Source organism: Pleuronectes platessa, chromosome 23, assembly GCF_947347685.1.
Source record: "Pleuronectes platessa chromosome 23, fPlePla1.1, whole genome shotgun sequence".
Lineage (NCBI taxonomy): Eukaryota > Metazoa > Chordata > Actinopteri > Pleuronectiformes > Pleuronectidae > Pleuronectes > Pleuronectes platessa.
In genome coordinates this window covers 8,936,245-8,954,553 of record NC_070648.1, presented here as the reverse complement: position 1 = coordinate 8,954,553, position 18,309 = coordinate 8,936,245, and the positions used below count along the sequence as shown (strand labels likewise).

At 42.7% G+C, this 18,309-nt stretch overlaps 1 protein-coding gene across 1 annotated transcript in view; it reads left to right on the top strand.

The window, feature by feature from the left end:
• The window catches only part of pcxb (pyruvate carboxylase b), a 268,140-nt gene that overhangs the window by 202,578 nt on the left and 47,253 nt on the right, over nt 1-18,309 (top strand). The window contains exons 13-16 of the mRNA XM_053416586.1: nt 1,719-1,863; nt 2,843-2,932; nt 8,211-8,432; nt 15,834-15,990. Coding sequence (XP_053272561.1) covers nt 1,719-1,863; nt 2,843-2,932; nt 8,211-8,432; nt 15,834-15,990 — 614 coding nt within the window. The remainder of the gene's footprint in view (nt 1-1,718; nt 1,864-2,842; nt 2,933-8,210; nt 8,433-15,833; nt 15,991-18,309) is intronic.

Below are 18,309 nucleotides of genomic sequence, written 5' to 3'. Positions count from 1 at the left end.
TTTTGGTCCACAGCTTGTAGCCTGTGAGTCTTGGCAGTGTAGCACATCCGTGTGTCTCCCTCTCCTCCGAGTAGCAGAGATGTGGGGGTCCTGTTTGTGTCTGTGTGTGTGTGTGTCTGTGTGTGCTCTGCAGAAAATGAAATCCTCATTTCTTCTCTCACTGGGCATTTAAATGTCTGGAAAGTTTTCTCTTTCAAATTAAATTTTTCAATATTAATGAGGTCGCATTGCTCCTATGTATTGACAAAGCAGCAGATCGTCCCCCTGTGGAATTAGATTTTCTCTTTGTCAACTGAGACGTATATATAAATAATATATCCTGCTGTCTTCTTTGGTCTCCATCTTTGTTCTGCCGCCCCTCTCCTCCTAAGGAGAATGTTAATGACTCCTGCTCTCACCCACACTTCTCACTGTACACGTCTCATTCCGGCTCCGTGACCAACACCAGCTCGCTTCTCACTGTTGCTACTCGCCCGACCGCATTGATCTCCCGGCTACACCCCCCTCCCTCTCTCCCACTGACACAGTGCCGGTAATGAGGTGTGTGTCTCTCTACAGTTTGTTTATCGCCTGACTTCCTTCTCCCAATTATGGGATTCCTGAGTGATTGTGCCACAGCAATTATTCCAAGTCACTCATGGGCTTGACTGTCAGTTAAATGCCCAAATGATGGCTGTAAATTCAGTCCATCTGTGGCGTGCTTTGTGTTTGCATATACTCATCTGTTTGGTGAGAAAGGCACAGGGATTCATCTAAGAACCATCCATTTAGATTTTCGAGCTGCTTTACCCACGACCTCCTCAGGGACCGGCTTCATCTCCTCATTCCGAGCTCTGGTTGTGTGCCTCCTCGTGCATTTGTGAATAAAAGGGACACTTGTGAGTGGCACCCCACTTCTCTTTTTCTTTCTTTCTCTTCGTCTTTTTTAAATGTCACGGCAAACTCTTGACATTTTCCGTCATATACAAAGAAATCTTTTGGCCAACTTGAAGAAATAGGCATTTCCCAGCGCTTACATTCCTTCACTCTTCCTCTGGTGACATTAAACGCTTAACACATCTGAAGCCGCTTCAAGAACATATTAACATATTTCACTCAATCCCTTCAACCCTCTTCTCTTTGGCTGTTCTTCCCACCCGTCTCAACCCATTCATTATTGTGTCAATCTCCCCCCCCCCCCCCCCCCCATTCACAGTTTAAAGTCGTCTCCCCACATTGTTAAGACGGGCGTACATGTGTGAACAAAGAATTAGTGACAAATTAAGTAATGAAATTCACTCAAACAATTGAATCTCTTTCCTCCCCCCTTCTTTCATTCAATCTCGCTCTCTGTGTTGATTTAGAGAGCCTAATTGCTGGGATTACACTTTTGAGGCAAACAAACAACGAGAAAATAGAAATGGAAATGTAATTACTTTCAACAGTTGACTTTCTCTGTCTGCTCCCAGTGCGTGTGGGTGTGTGTGTTGGTCTGGGCTGGGATTGAGCTGTGTTGTGCGTATTCTGACTGAATGATTCCTGCGTGATTCCTCTCTTTGTGTGTTTACCAGTGTGTAGTGTTTTGTTTATTATCTTATTTTGCTGTTAAACGAGATGATTTTTTTTAGTGATTAATTTGCAGAAAACAAAATTCTTGCTTTGTGTTTATATTTGTATGAATTTGAGATGATCACAAAGTAAAAGTCTCCTCCTTTGTTTCTGTTTCTCTCCTCACTTAGACAAACATCCCGTTCCTCCAGAATGTGCTGTCCAACCACCAGTTCCTCCACTCCACCGTGGACACCCAGTTCATCGACGAGAACCAGGAACTGTTCAACCTCAAACCCACTCAGAACCGAGCCCAGAAGCTCCTGCACTACCTGGGTCAGTGTACAGATAACACACACACAAACACTGAACAGAGGCTAAAAGACACACACTCACCATGTTATTCATATTTTAAAAGATAATCATTTATCCACATCTCCGATCAAACACCGTGACATTAGCCTTTGTTTCTGAGTAACTGATATTTAGCAGTAAATGTCTATTGCTGGTTTGACCTTCTAAATAGATGCAGTGATTATAAGGAAGCACATTTCTGCAACAGAGCCATAACTCCATGGTGGTTTCTCTCACTTTAAAATGATATCCAAAACTAACTGCATGTAACGTAATGTAGTTGCTCTGTGGCGATTTAAGCGAGAGGAAGAATATAATGGATTCAATGAAATAATCAGAAATTCGAGACTCAAGAGTAAAAGCGAGTGCTGAGCTATTTTTGCATACGATTTCAGTTTAATGACCTTAAGTTCAAACAATGTAAGATAAAGGTACCACTGCTCCGTGTACCACACTGCAAAATGTGAAATATATATAAGCTTTCAAGTCCTGAAGACTTGAAATTCAAGATTCCTCTGTATCTGATGTGCTGAGGCCCTTTCACTCTAACAACTGTTGGAGGACGCGTCTAACAAATTGTGACAAAGGTTCAGCTCTGAAGATTTAGTGGCATCTAGCAGAGGAGCAACGCATTATAACCAACTGAATAATTCTCACCTCTCCCATTCTAAATGTGGAGGCAAAACCTGTTGAGGTCCTTGGGTAAAAAAAATCAAATGTGTAAAAATGAACCGCTCTATAAAGTCTGTGTTTGGTTTATACGTTCTGGGCTGATGTGGAACACTTTTGATTACTCCCTAATTAAAACATCATTAAGAATATCATACTCAATGTCTGCAGATAGACGTAGAACGCTTGCACACTTTAATTGCCTAAACCCTGTTTTGATATTACATAAATTGTTACATATGTTACAGGAATGCATCTGACTTTTCTTCTCTATTTGTATACCCACTTACAGGTCATGTGATGGTGAATGGACCAACTACACCCCTCCCTGTCAAGGCTAAGCCCTCCTCCATAGACCCTGTCCTCCCTCCTGTCACCATGGGTATGTCAGTGTAAAGCAAACGGTTGATCCACTTGGAATTGTTGTTGAAACGTTACCGACATAATCATGTCACATTATTATTTCATGTATTACATTTGGTCTAAATGTGCAAGCCACGTGAGGGGGTTTGCATTGTGCCCCCCCAGAGGCACAATGCAAAAAATGTAAATAGTGGATCTGTCGGGCACTTTGGTTAAAAGCTCCGCCTGAATGACAAATGAGCTGTCGAACAGCCTGATAGCTGTAGGCAGAACGGGCCTCCCTAAATGGTTCAGTTTAGCACTTGGGGAGGAAAAAGGTTTTGGCCCGAGTGCTCTGCTGAGCTGTGAGCACAGCAGTAAGAGGATGGAGCTCATTGTTTGTGAAGGCACGAGTTCTCGTGCCTCTCACCTTGCTCTGCCCCAGCAACCCTGGAATCTCACCGGAAAGTCCAACGGCCAAGTTATTTGATGTGCTCATTAAGTCACAAAGTTTATACCTGACATCAGCCTGCATTCTGGAGATGGTTGGTTGGAGACAGTCAGCTATATGGTTTTTCCTGGACTGTACCAAGTGACAGACGCATCCTGTTTTCATTTTTTTATCGTGGACTAGGCCCAAATCACATTGCAGAACAAAATCAACATCACATTTGGTCTATGTAGATTTTAAAATAATGATGAGTTACCCTCTTAAGCTTAAAAATCTGTCTTCACTGGATGTGGTCGTTCTGTGATGATGCACTTTTGGCCCTTTTCTCACTGCCCCTCTCAGGTTTAATTTATTTGCGGGGTGAAAACCGGCATGAATTTACGCAGCTGCTCCTTCTGACAGCGAATCTGTCGGCTGTATCAATCTGACATGTTCATCAGCGCCCTGTTCTGCCTCAGCACATACCACAGCGTGCCCGGTAAACATGAATTTATAACAAAATAATGTGAATAATATGAATCATAATCAGGCATAGCTGATCAAATCTGACATCTCAAAAAGCGTGCACAATGGAATGAGGAGAGTAGGACAAACTAATCTGCAGTGTTTGGGTACATCCTGCATAAAAGTGTGTTTGTGTGCCTACCCGCCACTTAGCCACTTATACGGATGTCGTGTTTACAGATGTCTCATTGCAAAAAAGCAGACACACACATGCATGTGCGCTCAGAATAACTAGTGTTCTTTCGGCAGTCACCCTTTGTGCGCATGCCCCCTCGAACCTATAGCAAGCAGCTGATGAGGTAGTTAAATGTAGCACAGGCACGCACAGAGGCATACCTAAAGCCTAGTAATGAGTTTTGTAATGTGCTTATATCCTTTCTTTCATTCAACGGAGGGATTGAGAGTAGAGAGGGATTAGGGCTGTATTATTGCACTCTGCGGAGGGAGGTACAGGGGCACGGAAGGAGAAGGAGGTTATGAAAGGAGAAGAGAGGGTTTGGGCAGCGTGTAATCCCCGTATGTAGAGAAACCGGTCAGGCAGTGGCCGGGAGACGTGGAAAGATAAACGATAGAGATGGATGGTGATGTAGATGATGGGGAACCGGGTAGGAAGGCCTGTTACCCTGCACCACCCACAGACGATAGAAGAGCAAAGTTTACACTGACATTGTGATATATCAAGATGTCACGTCTAAATATGGAAGGAATCACAAGTAAAGCTGCACCCAGGAGAATGGGGGATAAACTTCTTTCCGAACAACGGGGCGATGGTGTCCTGACTCGACGTGTTAAGGACTCAAAGGCCATTATTTTCTAATTAGGATTTGTCGTCTGAAACGCTCCCTCTGATGGCTGGTGGTTCATCGATGCTGTATAAATACACCTTGTTCCAATTATTGTCTGGAGTTATTTAATGGAGGACATGTAGAGGTTAATCACCAGATGCCTCAGAGTTAGCTTTTGGAAAGATGACTAATAAAAATGACAGACCTCTGTCCCCCCCCTCCCTGTTGTGAGCTGTATTTTCAGTGTCTACGATTAAAGTAGAAGACTGGCTGGTAGAACAATATGTAACATCTGTGCCTTATCTTTTTTGGCGTAAATCTGATTAACACCGATGGTCTTTAAGTCGTAATCCTCCCTCTTCTCCTTCCTTGCCTGTTTTGGATCATCTTTACGTCCCAAAAACAAATATTCATGTAGCTTTAAAATGAGTTTAACACCTATGCCCCTCCCCCTAAACGCACAACCACATAATGAATGTATTGAATAGTGTTCTGCATCACAATCTAGCGAGCTACATCGCGTCTTATAGGTGGGTTGGTGCTCCTGTCGATGTCATGGCCTCCGTTTGAGATGCTTCAGTGTTTTCAAATTAGCGCTAGCTGTTGCAGCACATACTCAACAGGCGTGCGTGGCTAGTGCCGTTAGCAGAGCTATTCTGTGCCGATGGGCGGCCATTGTGTTTTTTTGTCTCACAGCCGACCAGGGGGACAGTCACAGGTTTACAGTGAAATATGTCAGTGTGGCGTGTTCAGCCAGCTCTCAAGTTTACATACAGTTGGTGGTGGAGCAATATGGCTTTATTAACTTGAGGAGCGCCAACCCAATTCACAGGGAGGGACTCACATGCAGCTAAAACAGGCACTTGGAACAGCAAACAAAGCAAAGAATAGAGAAACTCAGATCACAAATGTAGTGCAGCCTCATTGTCAGCTCGCGGCGCCATGCAGCCACCATATGGCTAGATAGAAAGTCATTAATGTCTACCATATTGATGGCTAAATCTCATATGCATAATCCATCAGAATCTGCCATTTAAAAGGTTCCTTTACACAAAGATAGCAGATATTTACCCAGTGTTCTTGGGAGGTAGATGCAGCTCAGGAGAGTGACAAAGCAAGCTGTTATCACTCTGAGATTGTCTCCTCCACAAATTGCAAATAAAGAAATACCTCTGAGCGCAATAGCTCACTCAATCCAGTCACATCAGCTGGTATTGAGCTGGGGGTGGAGAGCTGCAGTGTGCAGAGAGGGAGCAGGCAGGTGAAGAATGTCAAGGGAAGAGGTATGAATTGACACCAGCCTGCGAGGCTGGGAGTGAAGTGAGGGCAGAGAAGCTAGAGAGTGGGAGTGAGGTGTTTTCAGTGCAAGAGAATGTCTGATTGTGTTTGCAAGTGGGTCAGTTGTCAAGCACAGCAACCGTGTGGGACTTGTATCTGCTAATTTTTGGTTTCTGCTCTGTACGATGCGACACGTACACAAAATCGACTCGCTATTTTTTTGGTGGGGGGAAATGTCCCATGCATAAAACACCCTAGTCTCTGGAGTGATGCCCCCATTTCTTCCCTATTGTGAAAGGGAAGGATGTCTTTGAGTATAAATCATTTCCTGTGTGAGCAGAGGGGGGTACATGTGTGTCTTGTGTCCCTTGGTTCTCTATGCTATACACTCGATAAGTTCAAAGTGCCTGTATCTATTTGCTTCGGCAAAGTGATTTCACAAAGCTCAACAGAGCCTATTTGTGATTGCCTGAGTGGAGAAATGTATCTACATCTCTGTGTGTGTGTGTGTGTGTGCGCGTGTTTGTGTGTGTGTGTGTGAGAGCAGCTCATTTCACTCATGCTGGCCTTGGAGACAATTACAGCGGGGATCATTTGTTTTCAGGGATGAGGTACAACAATAAAAGGTCAAGAGTGAATATTCAACCACGCAGAAGGAGAGGAAGGGAGATGGAGGGGAAGAGAAGGCGAGGGACAGCGGGTTGGAGGGTAACTAAGCAGGCAGAAAGTACCTCATTAACTAGTCTAATTGATTGATGAGTCTACACACCCCAGCAAAAATAGATCCCAGTCCTGCTTCCAATATTCTAGCGCCCCTGGTTGTGTTTAATTGCGAGACAGACACACGAGAGGAGAGAGAGGATTATTAGAGGAGGCTGGTTACCGCAGCACACATGGAGCGAGGTCTTCACAAAGTGTAATGTGTTTGTTTTGAGCACCATTCACCTGTAGTAAACTGAAAATGCCAGTATTTGTCTCGGGGATTTCACAGCGATTGTTTTTATTCCTCCGTCTTGAGGCTTTAAGTGGTGAGGATATATACTCTGCCACTGCATGTGACATCACAAGGCTGAAAGCTGCAACACTCATCAAGTCATGTCCGACACTCCTCATCCTGGGATCCTCAGGGGAGTGGAGCAGCTCTTTGCTTTCATGTTTATAGTTCACCTCTTAGCTTGCATTACTCCTTTCAGCTACATGTCTCCCTGGTCCCACACTGAAATACCTCAGCTACTATTGGAGGAAATCACGTACACACTTCCCCGGACACTTCCTCAAACAACAGCATGAGGTTTACATCTGTGGTGTTGAGCAGAAGTGTCTCAACAACTTTTCGAAGGACCGGCAATCACAACGGTGCAGACATTCTCATGCCCCTCGGGCTGGGAGCTGTCTTTATAAAACCAACATATTATATGGAAATACACAAAACAATAAAAAAAAGTGTCTCTTCAGTGTAATCCATCTGGAGCTGTCTTCACACTTTGGAAAATGCAATACAAATATGTGCCGCGCTCAAATTTACAGCAACATGACAGCTGGTGTCGTGAGAAATGTGAAAACTCGAAAAGCAGGGTCACAGGCCAGATAAGGCTGAGAAATGTTTAATATGTGCAGAAAGTGCAAAACGCAGCTGCTGCTGGCAAACGCACAGCGCCGAGCTCAGTCAGTCGGATCTGTCGGATCGCTAAACAGTAGCTGTTTGCTTTATATAGAACACACCGTGGACCAATGAGTCACTGTCAGCACGACCAATCCGAGGGTTCTGTGTTAAATTAGCCGGCTGCTGAGTTTATATTCCTGTTTTCTTTTATAGATGATCCACTCGAGTTAAGGGTGGTTGGGTTGGAGCAGCAATGAAAGGAAACAGGGTCCGCCTCATTAGCGGAGGTTATGACGACCTCCAGACTTGTTAACGCAGCTCATAAGAGAGACGCTGAGTAAATAACATGAGTTTACCTGCTGGTCTGGGGTCTTGTTAAAATGGTGGCATCGTTTATCTAGTCCAGACACTGAAGAAGTATCTACCGTCAAATACACTGCTTGAGGTTCTAGAGATAAAATGATGCTCTCATATTTTGGCCACGCATAACATATAGAAAGAAAATTGTTGTAATTAATATATTATGTTTTTTAGTTAGTGTTTGGATATATTTTCTTCAGATTGAACATTATGAATTCTGCATAATCGGATGAATGTGGTACATTTTACGCATTGGGCATTGATTTCTCACAAACAACAGTTCTCATTTAATTCTCTCCCTCTGCTCACATGTTTTCCTCCTCTCCTCCACATACAGGCGACCCTCCATTAGGGTTCCGCGACGTGCTCCTGCGCGATGGTCCCGAAGGATTCGCCAAGGCCGTGCGTGCCCACAACGGCCTGCTCCTAATGGACACCACATTCCGGGACGCTCACCAATCGCTCCTGGCCACCAGGGTTCGGACCCACGACCTGAAAAAGATCTCGCCATTCGTCAGCCACAACTTCAGCAACCTTTACAGCCTGGAGAACTGGGGAGGTGAGTTTTAGTGCGCTGAATATGCGACTCGATCATTTAGAATATTTTTGTCACAGTGAAAATGTTCTGAACTCTGCAAAACTCTCCAAATTTCCATCTCCTCAAATCATTGAAAACTTTTTTTCAAGCGGTGTGGGGTCTGGCAGAAGCATGCAAGGGATTTCAACATGCTTCCATTTTTTATTTGAGGCTCAGCTTTTCATATTCTGGCTCCTTTTTTAATTTTTTAATTTATAGTCCTTATATTGATCTTTTCATTTGGCTGTAAGTAAAAAATCCTCTTTCAATCTAAATGGCCATATTAGTTCTGGACCCTCGGACCAATAGGAGCAGCACGTATATTGGAACTTTGTTTCGTCTTGATTACAATAATAAACGTTAACGGTTATAGATTTTCAGTGGTGGAGGAAGTACTGAAGTTTAGTACTTAAGTAAAAGTACAAGTACCCAGGAAAATATATACTTAAGTAAAAGTACTACATCAACAATCCTACTTAAGTAAAGTAAAAAGTACTTACTTTTAAATTTACTTTAAGTATTAAAAGTAAAAGTACTCACACAATGGGTTGTCTCTCAATGTCTAGGCTGTGCCATTTTGATAAAGAATGCAGATATAGCTACTGGTAATACTCATGCCTCTACAGATGTCACTACTAGTAACATTCCACCACTGTAGATTTTTAATGGGACGGACTTATTCTATCAAGATACCACATGATGAATTAAAATTCCTGTAATATTTGATCTCACACAAGCAGCCATTTAAGAAAGGAATGAATTTCCTACCTTCCATGACCATTGTGTTAATTCAACCCTTTGTTAGATATTAATGATTTAACTTCCCATTGTGGCCCAGTCTTGCCTCAGATCTCCACCATGTTTCATTGTTGACAGTGATTGTACCTCACCATTCCGGTTTCAGTCATCGAAAATGAGGGCCCATTGAAAATGCATCTGGATTCTCCATCTCAACTCCCCCCAGTCACTCTTCCGCAGCTTCCCTCGATAGACAGTGATTGCACCTTTTGCCCGCTCTTGCATGAATGGAGAAAACAACGCGTTATTGAAACTTCTCGAGGCATGAACAGTCCAATAATGTCTCCGTATAATATGCAATTACTCTGAAATTGGCCAGAGAAGGAGAATACGTGCTTCGTGTTTGAACAGTTGGCAACGAGACCAATTATCAACACTTCTGGATAACGGTCCAAAGTGAAGTGCAGTCGTTATGAACTGGTTTCAAAGAGTAAATTCATTTATGTGGCTCAAACACTTCCGTCATGCGCATTTGTGGAGGAGATAGGACCAGTGCGCCTGTTGAGGTTGAAACACTTCATTTGATGCTCAATTATAGTCAATTGTGATTGTGCTTGTATTACTTGGAATGAGAGCAAACATAAGAGACAAACAACAAAGAAAACTTAAAATAAAACATGGGGGTTCTTTTTCATTGTCGCTGTCGGAGCCTGTGAAACCTCTTCGAAGCTGCGAACCCTTTCTGAGATGAAATTCCTGCTGATCGTGGAGCACCGGTCAGGAGGGAGAAGTAATGCATTTTATTACTGTGGCACTTTGAGCTGATCTCACATTAGGCACCTGTCTGCTCCTCTTGTGTTTGAACAGATAAAAGGTTACTGCAAAAGTAAATCATCGGCAAAAAGGGCTTAAACTCCTCCTGACTTCCACCTCCCAGTTTATCACGGGGTTATTGTGGGACTGACCAGAAAAGTAGTGACACCTAAAGTCAATCTTTTAGGAGAAAATGAATGAACTTGGTCCTACTTCCTGGAGGAAATGGCTGAATAGACAACAGGTAAAGCCCATCCTGTGTCGTTATGTGTGAGCCAGCCCAGGAAGAGGAAAGAGCTCCGATTAGAGCAAATTATTCCTTTTCTTTATCATTTAATTTTTTAACATGTGAAACCTTTAAATAGGAAAAAAACACAAAACCTTAAACCTAGAACCGAATAAATATGTTTACCAAATGTTGTTACTTACCATCATTTGTAATTATGCAAAACCCAACCTCGCTCACTTCTAAGGATCCTTCCACTCCGCAGCAGCTTCACTGGGCTCAAAGGCACTCCAACGGGGGGGGGGGGGAATCGTTTGTCTTTCAAAACTTGTCATAAAGCACCTTTTAGGAAATGTGAATCTTCAGGCACAGTCAGACACGTTTTCCTCATAAAAGGGACCAAACTGAGCTTTCCAACGGGTTTTCTCACTGAGAAATAGAAACTGTGCAAAACAGTCAATGCGTCCTGCAGAGAGCCTGATTTCAGGCCGTTTAATGGTTGATCATTAAGGATGTTAATTTTACCAGGAGTTTCCTGTTTTTTAAACTGAGACTTCTAAAGGTTTTTCAAAGTCTGAACCATCGGCTCATTGAACTAAATGCCAGAGAGACGCGAGCAAAGGAAGTGGGGGAAGGTTTTCAAAATTGTTTTGTGGAGTTGTATTATGCTTTCATAGGAAATACACGTTTAAAACGTTTTGAGCCAGAACAGTGAGAGTTTACTTGCTAACAGTTCATAGTAATGTCACCACCTCCTTTTTAAGGCTTCAACACTATTTTCAGTACGATGTATGAAAATGGAGATAAACCGAGCGGACAACGTGTTGAATGTTCTTAACTTGGGCCAATGATGCAGTAAAAGCTCAAAGGAAACACTGCAGAGCCATCTTCTCTCTGAACCCCGTCCAGTCCTGATAAATGGCACAAGAAAAGTGAGAAGGTTTTTCTTTGAGTCCTCCTCACAGAACTCGTGTCCCTCCCTCATAAAGCTCTAATGTCTGAATTTCCGTGGGAGGAGAGTTTTGAAAGCTTCCGTCAATTAAAGGAGCTTGAAGTTTGAACAGTCCTTTGTGAATGTCTGCCCGTCTCCCGTTCGTACGAGGACGACAAGAGAACATCAGTGAAATCAGATGTAAAACAAGAGCTGGAGAAGTTTTAACACCTCCTGACATAATGATTCTGTAATGAGCTGATAATATGAGCTGCGGAGCATAAGATTCATTTGTCTTTCTCGGTTAAAAGTTGTGTAGTGTGTTAGTGTGTGAATCCTCTTGAGGCGGCAGCCGCTCCTTCTTATTGTGAGTCAGAGCAAACAGAATGGGACTCTCTCATAATTATTTAAACACTTAAAGGCAGAATTAATTCTAGAGATATCCGCCTGACACCGTCCTGGGACTTCACCAGTTTGTGGTATTATAATATCTTTGCGTATCTTCCTTTGAAACTACATATTAATATAATAAATACAGTGTGTGTTAATCTGAGTTATTAAAATAAACAATGGAACATTTTGAAAACAGAGTCTTTTGACACACATTGCTTCTCCTGACAATCAAGGTTCATGTCAGTGGGTTGTTTCTGTTAGTTAGTACGATCCCTTACTTTCAGTGGTCCCACGTGGGGCTGCTCCAATTCCTGTTTTCAAAATATTTTTTTTTTTCATTCAATTTCAAAGTTGGGAAACTTGTGACTGAAGAAACCATCCAGCGAACAAAGCCTCTTTCCATTTCTGTTCTCAGTCTATGTTGATTTTATAACTTTTCCTCGGTGGGCTCACTCATCTCTTAACATATTGTCTTGCCATGTCTCTTCTGTCACCCACTTTCCTTTTTTATTCTTTCTGTAAACCCCACGTCCTTTTTTGAGGTTCCAGTACTCCTTCAGTTTCTTCCTGTCTGAATATGAATCTGTGGTACGCTCACACATTGCCGCACAGGATTTGTCCCAAAAGCTCCGTCTAATTTCACTTGGACCAGTTGGAATCCGTTATTCTGGCAGAGAACCATCTTTTTTGGCTGTCGAAACAAAAGAACTGGTTCAAGTTTAGGCACTGGCTCCAAACTGGCCCGGAACTGCCTCGATGGCAAATAACAGAGACATCATCAGAAGCAGTTTTCAAAGAGGTTCCAGAAAGTGCACAATAGTTTTTACAGGATGACATTTCTTGATGAGTAAACTCCATCAATAAAACCACTGCAGTGCCTTGTTAATTAAAGAACGTTGTTACCTTTTACATTATGACTCAGGTTAATGTGTAACTATCAATTTGATATTTAAAAGAATACATACACTCAGCCTGCCCAGATTCACCAGCAGCCGGCCGTGCTCTCGTCTCATATTGATTTGAAGTTGTGAAGCTCAAATAAGACTAACTGCGCTGTAGTGTGATGTTCAGCTCCGGCAAACAATGTCCCTCAGTGACAGCTTGTAAATGTGCCTTTAAACAGTGGCTCATAAATCATTTGATGACCACGGGAGGAATAACTACCATGTCTCCCTCAATGCGAGGTCCCTATACAATGTGCTCAAATCACCTAGAGCTGAAAATAAACCACTGAGGGGAGATGACCACGTGAGCATAGACTGCTGTTACCCTGACACAATGTCCCTATGCAAAGAATCATTTTCCCATAGAGTGGTCTTAGGGAATATTGCTTTCACATGTTTCATCGGCCTAAAGGCAGAATGAATCACTGAAGAGATTAAGCCTGTGGGAGCCCTTTGAGGATTAAGTCCCCTCCTGATATAGCATTTCCTCCCTACACCATTGAAGATACAGTAATATGAACTGGATCACATAATGCATCCACAGACGGATGACAAATTAGAGGAAAAAACGACAAAGTGGCTCAGTTGGGTCTCGTGTCGCCACGGGTCCACAGAACAGCTTCAATGCACCTTGGCCTCGATTCTACAAGTGTCTGAACTACGCTGGAGAGACGAGCGCCAATCTGCCAAGACGAATTCCAGCATTTGATGTTTTCATGAGGGAGCTGGGAGGGCGCCGTCTGATGCCTCGGTCCAGGATCTACCATAATTCAATTGGGTTGAGATCTGTTGACTGGTGAAGGCCAGCGCATTCCATTCACACCATCGTCATGCTCATTAAACCATTCAGTGGCCTCCTCCTATCGAAAGAGGTCCCATCATTCTGCTTCTCCACTAACTTTTCCGATTTTACCTTACATTTTTCACTTCTCTTCATATGGTTCCTAAAATCAAGCTTTTTTTATTCTTGTTTCTTTTGTATTCTTGTTTGTTAAATCGGTAAAGCCCGACTATCTTTAATAGGCGCTATCCTAAATATCCGTTTGTTAGTTAGTTACTTTGCATCATGCAAGAACTTCTGATTAGATTACCATCAAAATGGGTGGAAGGATGTGGTATGGGTTAGGATTTTTTATTTAGTTTAATTTTGGTGTGAATCTGGATTAGGGTGCTCATCAAAGAAAACCTTTTTCTTCCAGTTTCTTTAACCTCATTTTTTATTTTACATTGTCACCAATTTCTCCAAGAAAAATGTATTGGTATTGATTTTAAAAAAAACATCTTGTTCCCTCCAGTGGTTATATCATCAGTGGTTTTCAATACCTTTTAAACATTTCAAAGTATGTGATCTGTCTTTGATACAGGATGTAGACAAGAGCAACCATAAGAGTCTGGACTATATGAATCAGCCAATGCAGAGCAATGCAATGGAGTCACAGATGACATAACAATTGATCTGGCCGGATAGTGAGTCTGATGCATCAGAGCTAGACTTGTACACTTAAGCAAAAATGCTGATAACTGCTGAGAAGTGTGTGCTTATGTAACTCAGTGATTTGAATTACAGACATTAATCATTTATATTCATCGCAGGCATTCCTTTATGGACCCAAGAGCATGAGATGGAGGTGAACTTTATAGAACTTTATTTTCCCACCAGGAGAAATTAGGATTTTTAAGAGTTTACCAATATGAGACATAAAAGCTGTTTATTATTGAGTTTTATGTTAAATTTACTCTCGCCCCACACACCCTGTATTCCCACACCTATTCCAGGAGATAGTTTACCCCAAAATAAGTGATTATTCTCCTCAAGCTTCAGACAGGTTGGTGAATAGTGGGCACTGCCTAAGAAAAGTCTTGTCCCCATCCGTCCATCTGATTTGTTCTAGTACATCTTCATGGCTCTAAAAACGCAGGCTACAGACGCCCGTGCCTAACGCCGTGCACGTGGGACCGGCTGTCAGTCCTCATCCGTGTTATCAAATTATTAGAGTCAATTTCCCTACCCCAGATGAATTTCCTCACTCAGCATCACGGTACGATATCTCATGTGCAATGAAATATTAATACTTTAACATCAGATACCATTGCTTTGAGTCATTTCCACTCTGAACCAGTCGCTTCAGACATGCTGACGTTGGCCAAAATCCAAATCGGGGGGGAAGACAAATTCAAGAACTTGGTAAAACGGAGGGTTTTTCCGTTTCATTTCTGCTTCCCCCAGTGAAAGGAACTCTGACTTGTGCTTAGTATTCTATCTGTGTCTAAATGTGTGAGTGTTCAGAAAATGAAATTTAATGATGGCAGTGTTGGATCAGCAGAAAACCTCTGGAACCTTCAATATCTCTGGCTGATGTGATAAACGGGAATGAGATTTGCTAATCTACTCCCCCAGAATGGGAAATGAGAGATCGCTATCTGTTTTCTTTTTTCTCCACTTCTACTGAAACATGTCTTCGACTTTAAAGTGACTTTTAAGTGTCAACTTTTCCTTTTTTGTGTTTCCGAGTGGTATTAATGTTTGTGCCGGAACGCTCCTCGTTTATCAACATAGTCGTTTTCACCACAGCTCAAATTAAAAAAGACAACCAACAGAAAACTAGTTTTTTGTCTGTAGGTTGGACATTAACTCATGTGTTGGTTCTTGGCTTCTCGCATCGGACTTGGCTACATGGCTACTGCTGTTAGCCTGGCTTCTCTCCAAAGCAACAAGAATTCAAATTTGATCTGAAACCCTGTTCTCAGTGTTTTTACAGTCGTAATAATAAACAGCAGATTTTAACTAGTATTTTAACTCTAACTTTAGTCAAGTCATGGAGCTCTCTCTGTGATCGAGCTGACCATTGGGACACTACTTCATTCGTCCCCTTGTCTGAGGGTCAATCGACCTGTTCTTCTAACAGGCCATTTCCTCTCCCTCCTCTGACAACCAGGTTCTTTTTCCTTTCCCGGGTGGAGACCCCACATTTACTCCACTCGTTTCACCGTCTGCCATTTCTGCTACGTAGGGGAAAACAACAGATCTCCAGTCCTTTTTGTTTTGTTTGTGCAGCACTTCTTTTGTGCCCCAAATCAATCCTTCATCTTCCTGTGAAATTTCATGCCCGGTGGCAAACAGAGCTGCATAGAGAAAGTGAGGCTTTTTGGGGACCAGTCTAAAGTAGAAGTGTGGATTTTGTGTCCCGTGTGTGTCGGTGCGTGTGTATATGTTGTGGATAATGTGATAACTTTGAAAATATTAGTTTTGGAGCCTAAAATTTAGATCAAAGTCGGGATTTTGAGATGACGGCTGAAATTAACTGCCCCCCTGTGTCTGTGTCTGTGTGTCACATTAGGTGCCACCTTCGACGTGGCCATGCGCTTCCTGTCAGAGTGCCCATGGAAGCGGCTCCAGGAGCTGAGAGCTTTGATCCCAAACGTCCCTTTCCAGATGCTGCTGAGAGGGGCCAACGCTGTGGGCTACACCAACTACCCTGATAACGCTGTTTTCAAGTGAGTCACTCTCACACACACATACTCCCACATTCCCTCCTTCAATCAAACGTGTAAGAGCTCACAGGCTTTAACGCCCAGTCTCCCTGCGAACATGCTCTCATAGTTCTGTACTCTTGTGTCCCAGAACCTTGTCCTATTTGGCCTGAGTACTGTGCAAAAAAACACATTTTATTTGGAAATGGTGGAAAGCATCATTATGATCATGCTTTCTTCAAACCAGCTGCCGCTCCTCCAGCTTCATTGTCCGTCACTCACGTCATTTAAAAAAAAAAAAAATCCCCAGACTGGGTTGTTTCCATGGGAACAACAGGGGCGACTATCAACTCCATATATGATTTTGTGGCGCTGCGAGCTTAGTGTTTGACATGATTGACAAGTATTGCCTTTGTTGCATAAGCACACAAACAGAAAGGCAATTACTATGAACAAAACAAGATTTTCTATAGACCCAAAGAATCAGGTCAGCTGAAGCTACAGTTTGTCACATCTCCTCTTTGAAGAATCACCAAATCTGAAGATCAGAAAAACAAATGGTATTGCTGTTTACAATATTGTCATCCAAACGTATAATTATTCAAATTGTTCTTCTTGTCGATCAACAGAGTGTGTACATTTTTAATAATGAAAATATTTTTACTTTTAGGGTTATATTATTGAATTGAATGTATTTCTAAGATAGATAGAAAGATAATTGTGTGTGTGTGTGTGTGTGTGTGTGTGTGTGCGCACCTCGATATTTACTCAAGGTAATGACACGTTTCTTTTTGGTAGCCTTTTGATTGCATCGCGTCCTTTTTACTCGTGGCTCATGCTATAACATTCAGGCCAACCTTCATGATGAAGGAAAAACCCTCTGCTGGAGAGTCTGCTTTTTTTGTTCTTTCCACTCTTTGTATAGATCATTCAAAATTTCTTCCATTGGTTAAAGCTCGATCAATGTTGGTAGTAAAAGAAAGAACCCACTCCACTCCGACGCCCTCCTACGCTGTATAAATGACTGTATGTAGTAGGAAGCCTTCAGACACAGCTGCTTCCTTTCTCAACGTATCCAAATGCAGATAATAGAAGATACACAACGTGCACTAACATTAGATCAGGTCAATTTGGTTCCTGTTGCTGTTTCCCCCCTGCCATGCTCAGTGAATTACATACATTTCACTGACCCACTGTTGATTCAGATGTACAGCAGTAATCCCATTAGGGGCCATAAATACTCTTATTCACACACGCACACACACACACACACACACACACACACACACACACACACACACACACACACACTCTTACACTCTTCCAAATGGATTCACCATCTGCCTCAGAGATGTAGATGACTCATGTATACTCAAGCACGCACACACACACACACATACACACACACACACCTGCAGTCAGTTCAACAAGGACACACACGAGCACCTATGTAATTCCCCTCACCTCGAATAAATTACTAGTAGCTTCATGACTAATGCAGCTCTCCCCTCCTCCCTCATTGCCATTGACACACACGCACACACATATGCACACACAGACCTCCCGTGTCCTCCATGTTTTTTTTTTATCTCCCCCCTCTCCCATCATGCAGTCATTATTTATCCCTACTCGTATAACTCCCTGTTTCCCGTCTCCATTCATCTCTCTGCATCACACACTTCTTTCCCCTTCTTTTTAACTCCCTCTTTCTATATCCCATGCTCTTCATCTCCCTCTCCCACTCTCCCTCCGTGTCCCATAGGGGGAGTGCCGTCGGAAATATGCACGATTGTGATGAATGGCTCTGATGTGTTTGCTCAGCTCTCTCTCTCCCTCCATCCTCCCTTCCCTCTGTCGCGCTCTCGCCCTGGACATTATCAGGGCAGTAGCCCACAGCCAAGTGGCCTTATCGCCTTTTATTAAGTAAATCAAATCAAAGTGTAATTTAATTTAGTTTCATTGACTTAAAGTGCACTTCACAGGGTCACACTACTGTACGCTGAGCAACCCACAAATGTGAAAACATCTAAAAAGGCCTGGAGGAAGGAAAGGGTCACATGACCTGCTAACTAGATCTTCTTGAGGGAAGCAAAGATTTTGATAGAAACATTCTGAATCACATGAATAGTGATCACTTCAGCTCCGAGTCGGATATGTAGGACAGTACGGTGTGTTTGATTCTTTGCCAAGCAACTTCCACTCGGCAGCACTTGTGTTCATTGTAGCTCTACATAAATACCGGACATGCAGACGTCGGACTGGTAATCCCCTTGTGCAACAACATTAAGTACGTCGGTTTATTTACCAACGCAAAAGCTCTCATTGTGTCTAAATATTGCATTC